The sequence below is a fragment of the Microtus ochrogaster genome, linkage group LG5, assembly GCF_000317375.1.
Source record: "Microtus ochrogaster isolate Prairie Vole_2 linkage group LG5, MicOch1.0, whole genome shotgun sequence".
Taxonomy (NCBI): Eukaryota; Metazoa; Chordata; class Mammalia; order Rodentia; family Cricetidae; genus Microtus; species Microtus ochrogaster.
Genome location: NC_022031.1, coordinates 39,169,178 through 39,178,120, shown reverse-complemented (window position 1 = coordinate 39,178,120; position 8,943 = coordinate 39,169,178). Strand labels below are relative to the sequence as shown.

The 8,943-nt window shown below is 47.7% G+C and overlaps 1 protein-coding gene across 4 annotated transcripts in view; it reads right to left on the bottom strand.

Annotated features, from left to right (window-relative positions):
• The window catches only part of Clta (clathrin light chain A), a 19,048-nt gene extending 10,556 nt beyond the window's left edge, over nucleotides 1–8,492 (bottom strand). For 3 of the 4 annotated variants that reach the window (XM_005362106.2, XM_005362108.2, XM_005362109.3), the window contains exons 1-3: nucleotides 8,141–8,491; nucleotides 2,925–2,962; nucleotides 1,716–1,833 (exon numbers count right to left, since the gene is read on the bottom strand). In XM_005362106.2, the coding sequence (XP_005362163.1) occupies nucleotides 1,716–1,833; nucleotides 2,925–2,962; nucleotides 8,141–8,357 (373 nt within the window). In that variant the 5' untranslated portion in view covers nucleotides 8,358–8,491. Of the gene's footprint in view, nucleotides 1–1,715; nucleotides 1,834–2,924; nucleotides 2,963–8,140 lie in introns of all 4 variants that reach the window. The other variant, XM_005362107.2, reaches the window with a different exon arrangement.
• Nucleotides 8,493–8,943: the final 451 nt, after the last annotated feature.

The window sequence follows — 8,943 nt, the reverse complement described above, 5'->3', positions numbered from 1 at the left end:
ACACAAGTCTATTGAATGGCTACTACACTGTATATCACCACACACACACAAGTCTATTGAGTGGCTACTACACTGTGTATCACCACATACACACACAACTGTATTAAAAACAAGGAAATTGGCTAACAGTATATATAGCAAGTATTTCCACTGAAGAAAGGACATTCAGGCCCTTCTATGCAGGGATAAAGATCTGGCACTAACTGGTTATTTGGGTCAGGTTTTTTCCTATATCCAGGTGTCAGTTACCCCATCTGAATAAGGAGTCATGTTTTCACTAGGCCAGTATTCTGGGAGAAACCTATTATTGGTGTAAATACATGAAGAAATGTAATATTTCTAGAGTAATGGAATAAAAAAATTAGACAGGACTTTATGTCTTCAAGATAGAGTAGATCAGTCAAAACAAAAGAAGTTGGTGGTGGCGCATGCCTTTAATCCCAGCACTTGGGAAGCAGAGGCAGGTGGATCTCTGTGAGTTCGAGGCCAGCCTGGTCTACAGAGTATGGGAATGGAGAGATGCCTCAGTGGCTAAGAGCACTTGTTGCTCTTCCCGTGGATCCAGGTTAGGTTCACAGCGCCCATGTGGTGGCTCACAGCCATGCATCTCACCCATCTCAGCTCCAAGGGATCCCACACCCTCTTCTGACCTCTGAAGGCACCAGGCACACATCTGGTACGTATACAAACATGTAAGCAAAACACTTATGTACATAAAATACAATAAACAAATCTAAATATAAACAAAGTATACACACACACACACACACACACACAATATAACTACAATGAGAATCATCTAAGAGCTAGCGGTGATAGCGCACACCTTAGCTCACCACTCAGCAGGCAGAGGCAAGCAGATCTCTGTGAGCTCTACACTAGCCAAGTCTACACATCGCTAGCCGTGTCTACACATCGAGCAGCAGACACACAGGTGGTAAACAGGCACACATGCAGCCAAAACATTCACACACATAAATTATCAACCTTAAAAAAGGCTCCTGATGCCATTTGGCGGAAAGTGACTGGACCACCTAATGAATGGATCAATCTGTGATTGATCACAATTGAATGGACCACTGAGAGGTGGTGCTAACATGAAGATGAGGCCTGAAGTGGGGGCTGAGAAGTGTCTTCCCAGGTATATGTTGTCCTTGGCTGCCAGGGCTCTCTTTCCTAGCTGCAGGGAGGTCTCTGCCCATCCTGCCATGATGCTTCTGTCTTACCAGTGGCCCATTTCTGAAACTGTGAGCCAAATTAAACCTTCCTCCTTTCCGCTGACTCAACACCATGACATCACAGCAATGGGAAGTTACTAGCACATGTCCTAACATTTGATTCATCTTGTGAGAATGTCATTCACAGGACAGTGGTCAAGTCTCCACAGAGCCTGTACATAGCACTGCTCTGGAGGTAAGTAACACTGTTTCCTTTCAGATGCTAACAGAATGGAGATCTGAACCAAGTGCCCACAGTCAGTAAGATCAAATCCTAACTTAGCCTTCCTGGGGGAGCTGGCTCCCTAGCCCGTGTTCCTCATAGTCTGTGATGAAGCATTTCCATGTCGGTGGGCTTGTGACCTTTAGGCTGAGAAATGCAGCTTCCCAAAGACCAGACAAGGACATTACAGCTAATCTAAGCTTTCAAGGGATAAAAGTAGAGTCCAGGTCAACCACCCACTGAAAACAGACACCAGAGGCAAATGGGTTCCTTACCAAGGGCTTCCAAGCGCTCCGTTTGCTCTTCTCTCCACTTGCGGATACTCTCCGGCTCTGATTGCGATCGATCCACTTCTGAAATAGCTGCGTAACTGTCTGCTGGGCCATTGCTCTCCTTAACAAAATAACACACTCTGTCAGTGCCCAAATGCCTTCCTGAAATGCTCTCCATAAAAATTAGAACCTCAGGCCACACCGCATGGCTAGCTGCCATAAAACCTTAAAGGATCGCTTAAAGCAACAGCAGAACCTTCCAAGCCACCAGAGCTTTCAGCATCACTGCCCTCCTCGCCCTCTCCTGAGGAAGGCAGAGTGGCTGTGGCTGTGAATACGTGGGAAAGCTGAGGTGCATGGGTAAGGGAACTGTTATCAGTTTGTTTCTTCACTTGACAGAGAGATTATGTGTTATCTCCGAAGTAACAGAGCTAAGCTCATAGCAAAGCCACGCCTAGAGCCCAAGACTTCAAATGCTATTTTATGGTGCAGGAAAGTCACTTAATACTATCTAACCAAAACAGTGCACTCTAAGAAAGAATCCAAAAGAAAATGCACAACGACTATAGTCAAACCAGGGAAGGAATAAAAAAGGCGGCAGAGTGAGTCCGAGGCCACAAGGACACTTCTCTGCAGTGGGTAAGACTGGGCCCTAATAACAAGGTGACTGGAGATTTACACTACGTGGCCAACTGAGGATCATCACCAGCTTAACCTTCTGAGACAAAAAGAGAAGTAAAGCTCTAGGAACTGCCAGGCTCGGTGGTGAACCCCAGCACTCTGGAGGCAGAGGAGGGCCAAGGGTAGTCTAGCCTGGCCTACCTAGTGAATTCCAGGAGAGCCAGGGCTATATTGTTTTTTTGTTTGTCTCAAACCAACAAAAATAAGAACAGTAAAGTACTAGTGACTTCTCTAGTGTTTGACATGGTGTGTGACCGTGTTCAAACTGATCGTCATCATGGAGGATAAGTTCTTGAAAAAAAAGACAGCAAAACGTTAAAACAGTGATCTCAGTTGAACATAGTGGCTTATGGCTTACGCCTATAATACAAAAACTTGGGGAGTCAAGGCAGGAGGAATGCCATGAGTTCATTGGTTTTTTTCAAGCTCTTCCTATCAACGCCACTTTACAGTTTGGTAGGTAATGTACCAGCACTGGGGTCTCATTAAGACTCGAATTTGCTATCATTTAATAGTTAGAGTACTCTGTACCTGGTAGTATTCACCATTCATCACACCATCAACAGCATCTGCAAGACACAAGGTTCCAGTCTGTCAATCAGGGCAACTAAATGCTAGGCCAAAGGAGGAAGTTATTATACAGTTGAACACAGTACTGCGTGCTGCAGAGACTATGAGCTATTAATGGCCTTTAACAAGTGATACCAGGGATATCTTGTCTAACACACGCCTCAGTGAGGCCCTGAGATCCACAGGAAAATAGTTTGGCGGGGGAGGGCATGGCTCCATGGTAAAGAGGAGTTTGATTCTCAGCATCCACATGGCAGCTTACACTATAACCCCAGTTCCAAGGGATCCAACATCCTCCTGGCCTCCATAGGTACCAGGCACCCTAGTGGTACAGAAACATACTCATGCAAAACATTCATACACATAAGTAAAAAAAAAAAAATGCCTGACACCTGTAACCCAAATAGTAGGAGAGAACAGGATCCCTACAAGTTTCCCTGAACTCTGTGTGTGCACGTGTGCTGGACTGTCATGGTGATAACATGCCCGCAGCACAGAGGCTGAGGTAGGAGGGCCAAGGGTTATGAGGCCAGCCTGGGTCAATTCCAAGTGAGCTTGAGCCATATAGCAAGAAACTAAAAGGTAGGTGGTATACATCCTAGCAATTTTAATCACATTTGCTAAAGTGAATGAGAGTATTTGGCTGGTATAGTCAACTATGTCCTGATAATAATAATAATATCCTTGTTGCAGAATTGCAGGGACACAGTTTGTATTAATGGGAAGGTCCTTATTCCCTGGGAAATAATAATGGATCTGACTGGGTTTTTTGTCTTTACTGAGATTTGCCTATTTTTACTATCTTTTGATCTCCCAGTTTTCTTTGCTAATAATACTATTATACTGCAAATAATTTCCCCATTTTGTCCACCTCCCTCCCCAGGCCCTGTGTGTGCACAGGCAGGTGGGCATGCATGTGGAGGTCAGAGGTTCTTGTTGGGTACCTTCCCCAACTGCTCTCCGGCCTTCTTTTTGAAGACAAGGTCTGCTGGCTCATCTGTCTCTTTCCAGCTCTGGGATCACAGGCACGCACCACAGCAGGCAGATCTTACAAGAGTACTTGGAGTCTGAACTCAGGCTCTCAAGCTTGTGCAAGAAGCCCTTCACTAGCTCAGCCATCTCCCAAGCCCCCATTTTGGCTTTGGGGGTTTTTGTTTTTTAAGTTTTTTAAAAAAAATTGACACAGGCTTTAACTGTGACTCAGGCTAGCCTATTATATTCTGCCTCTGCCTCCCAAACACTGGGAATACAGGCATGCCTGCCTCACTCGGTTTACCCAGAAGTGGGAACTGAACCTAGGGCTTCATGAAAACTAGGCAGGCATTCTACCAACCGAGTTACATCCCAACACCCCACTTTGTTTTTCAATTTGGTTAGTGATATTTTAAGATTAGAACTACAGCTTAATTTGTATGTAGATGTTCCCAGCTCTTCCTCTGTGATTTCTACATGGGCTTTTATGCTGCAGGCAATCTGACAATAGTATTTTTCTTCTGGTATTTAAGAAAAATTATCTTTATTTATTTAAGCCATCAGGTTTGACAGCAGAGGCCTTTTCCCCACTAGCCATGTCTCTGGCCCTCTTCTGGTACTTTAGAAATATCTACATCACCTGGAATGTAATTTTGTGTAAGGTAGAAGAGTGAGGTAGTTTTAAATCCTAGAGCCTCCAATGGCTAGCCCAGCCAGACCTACAGTATGTTATGTATCACAGCTAACACAGTATCCAGTTAATACACTCCAGCCCAGGGCCATTACCCCATATATATATAAAACCAGAGCAATGCACATCCCAGACCTCATAAACTGCTTGCATCCTGTCCTTTAGGCCTGAGGCTTCACCCAGACCCTCTGGCACATGCTTTCATCTCTTTCTTAGATATTAGATTATTCTCTTTTAAAGACTTATTTATGCCTATGGGTGTTTTGCCTGGATGTATGTCTGTGGCCAGGTGTGCAAAGCCCACGAAGGCCAGAAGAGGGAATCAGATTCCCCGGGAACTGGAACTATAGCCACCATGCAGATGCTAGGAACCGAATGCAGAGCCTTTGGAGGAGCAGCCAGTGATCTTAACCACTGAGCCATTCTCCAGTTCTGCTCTAACAGTCTTACATGAATCAATGACCCAAGCCAAAGGACAATCTATTGCTACAGAAACAATGGAAATTATATATCTAGGGCCCTTGATTCTGGACAACTGTCCCAGCTCCAATAATCCAGAAGAAAACTTTCTCTTAACAAGTCCAGAAAGAAACAGGGGCCAAGCCAGGCATTAACAGCACATGCTTTTAACTGCAGGACTTGGGAGACAGAGGTGGGTGGATTTGAGCTCAGCCAGCCTGGTTTACATAGCAAGTTCCAGGACCCTGTCTCAAACAACCACTCCCCTCCAAAAAACAAAAGAACCAAGAGAGAAGTCCCGAAGATTAAAACACCTCCATCAGCATATGACGTCAAGCAGGCCTAGGGATGAACCCTAGTTGAGCTACTGAATAGCTTAGGACACTGCTTAGCTTGCTCAGTATCAGCTCTCATCTGAAAAATGTCAACTCTCAGCTTAGGGGGCAGTTACTCCATGGTTCCAGAGGCATAAGGAGTATTTGGCATGCAGTATATGTATTATATATTTAAATATCAAGTGTAACATTCTCTTTTCTCTTCCACTTCTGCCAATAAAATTAATCTCTTGAGAAAACATACCCTTAATTCATCTTTCTCCTCTCTCCTCCAAGAAAGGACTTGTCAGATACTTAGTGCCTCATGGCCACACTCACTGCCCCCCCCCCAGGTATTCCTCTCCTGCCAGGCCCCACCACGGAGATTTTCCAGTACCTGGGCTTGGGCCCCCTCCATCCTGACCACTGCCACTTTACCCAGCTACCTCCTACTTCTAAACTTACATCTTGGCCCAGCCTTCTGTTTAACCTGTGCTCCCAGAGGGAGCAAGCCCTGCCTACCCGTTCAAATTATTTGGTATCCCCAAAACCTATGCCCTTGTACCTCCTCTTCTTTCCTACTCCCTGGAAAATGCAGCTAGACTTTACACCAGTAAGCACGCTACCTACTAATGTAACTAACCTAAAACACCATGCAGTAGGCATCACGCGCCTTTGACAGAGAAGAGCAGACTGGACAGGGAAGGCAATCACATAAACTACTAAGCTCACACTCAAGCCGCACAGGCCACAAGTGTGAGCACGAAAGTTCTCTAATCCCAAAAGGAAGTGCTAAGACTGCACTACTGCCAACCTCAACACACTGTTGGGATCTGGCATCAAGTCATTAAATGCTTAGTTCATGAAAATGTCTTTCCCAGGAACTAAGTCAGCAATCGCCTCTTTCCTTCCCTTTGCTGCACAAAAGGCCCAATGGTGTGGCTCTAGGCTCCCACCTTATTTTCCCAAACTGCCCACCCCCAAGGGCTGTGTGTTCGGTACAGGGCTCTTTTCGGCCATTTATCTGTTAAACACCTGTTATAGGCCAGACACTGTTAGTAACCCAGGTGTGTTGACACTGACCACTGTCCACAGAATCGCCATCACCTTCTAACTAGGGGTCCCACTTCTCCCAGTTCCTGCCTGCCTGGAACACCCACAAAGCTTTTCTTCCAATGCAGTGCTGTCTAAGAGAGGGCAAACTTGAGGCTCGGCCTTTAATCTTAACCAAGCCACACTTCTCTCTACAGTTCAGATTTCCATGAAACGAGGGAAGAAAGTTACAGGGCCAAAAGGCAAATTTTAAATGTTCTCAGGCAAAGGCAAAAGACTACCCATAGAAAACAGCCCCCGACACTTAAAATCAACTTCAGTTCTAGGTTACAGCCCAGTTCTGTCCATGCAGCGAGCTGTAAACTGCAGACCCGGGCACAGTACACGCTCCCATGTGAGTTCCTGCTGAGGCCGACAGGTCTAGGAGATGGCACAGGGTCCTGATTTGTTTTTCCTTAACAAAAACAAAACAGATGCTGCAAACTTGGGGCACCTCTGACCCAAAATAGTCCTCTTGGTTAGGATGGTAATTTGAGATTCCTGTGCCTCAATTACACAAAAACGCCATCTGGTGCACCAAAGCCTAAGGCTGCAACACTCACTGTCTCAATGCTGTTTGTCTGTTCCTGTTTGTTACCTTGGCCTCAAAGTCAAAGGTGTAGAGTGGAGATATTCCACTTGTCTAGGGAAGGCCATTTCTCTTCAAGCTGCAATTTTTGATTGAGGGTTTGATCTGTTACTGAGGCTGAACCTCTGGCACCAGCCTCTCAAAATAAAAATAGTGCATCATGCTCCCAAGGCCAAGTCGCTTTTTTTTTTTTTTTTTTTTTTTGCAAATGAAAAGCCATTGTGTCATTTTCTTTCTAGTGAATTTCCTACTTCCTTATACTAATGAATGGGTCTTTTCCCACTCCATCTTTGCTCCCACACCAGTCCTAAGCATCACAAGTTACAGCATTCGAAGGCCAAGCGGTCACTCTAAGCCAGCCCCTTTGCTTTTGCTCGAGGTTTGCAGTGGAAAGGCCCACGACTGCATTTATATTCATCTTGTTTTCCTCTTTGGTTGGTCTAGACTAAGCCAAGCTTTTCCTGAATCTAGACTTCCTTCCAGAGCTGTTCCAAAGAAAAGCGCCAGGAGTCCTGGACACCGTACACTCAACGATGTGACACCTATCCTTCTAGGCCAGTTTCTTTGCCCACGGTCAGACTGTCTTTTCTTGAGGTCCTTATTTTTCTCTCTTCCTCCCCACAACCCATTTTATATATCTTAACTGCTGGACTACGCTGCCAATTTTGTTTGCATGTGTGTCTCAAAAACTGTATCTGTCTTACTTTTCCCCAATAAGCCGTTCTTTCTGGGTAGACGCAAACATGTCTGTAAGCCTGGCCAAACTGCGCCAATGCGGTGCCTTCCGAGACCCGGTTTCAAGCACCAAGTGCTTAGTGAAAAGTTGGACTGAACGGGCCCGGCTCCTGACCGTGACTGCATCTGCACTCCCTCCGCCCCGGCCCAGTGGCACTCAGGCACTCCGACGCCGGCAGCCTTGCAGCAGAGGAGGTCTGTGCACGACCCAGACGGGGTCTCGCTTCCTCTTTGCCTCCCTCTGTTAATCTTCAGCTTCAGCCAGGAACCCGAGTCCCGCGGAAGCGCACAGACCCGCCCCGCCCGAACGCCGCCACCCTCTCACCAGGACCCCCCGGCGGCTCGCCGTGCGGCTGCGGCCCGGGGGCGCCGCCGTCCAGGATGGCGAAGGCCTCGTCGTTCTCGATGCCAGCAATCTCACTCTCCTGCTGCGCCAAGAAGGCCGCGGCCGGGTCTTCCTCGCCGGCGCCCGCCACTCCGTTCCCCAGCGCGGGGCCACCGGGCGCACCGGCGGGAGCGCCGAATGGATCCAGCTCAGCCATGACAGCCCAACTCAACCGCAGCGACACCGAAGCCGACGCCAACCGACCGACCCGCCGACACCCCACCCGGCAGCGGACACTGTGCTAGCGGCTGCTACCGGAGGACGAGCGAGAGGAGGGAGAAGGTGGAAGCGGAAGCCCTGTTTCTATATCCGGTCGGGTTGGCGAGCCGCAAAAGGAACATCCAATCAGAGGACGGGAGCTGCCCAATCAGCTGGCAGGGGCAGAGTCCTGAAGACCACTCGTGACTGGGACCAGAGGGAGGAGCGGGCGGAAGTGCCACCTGATCGAAAGCTGGGACTTTAAGAAAGATCATCAGCGGCGGGAGTGACAGGGGAAGGGGGTGTGTGGGGCGCAGTGACGTGAGCTCTTCCCTGCCACACGAAACGCAACCACTTGGTCTTTCTTGAACCTCAGTGTCCTCGCTTAGAAAGCAGGGAAGAGCCGGGCGGTGGTGGCGCACGCCTTTAATCCCAGCACTCGGGAGGCAGAGGCAGGCGGATCTCCGTGAGTTTGAGACCAGCCTGGTCTACAGAGCTAGTTCCAGGACAGGCTCCAAAACCACAGAGAAACCCTGTCTCGAAAA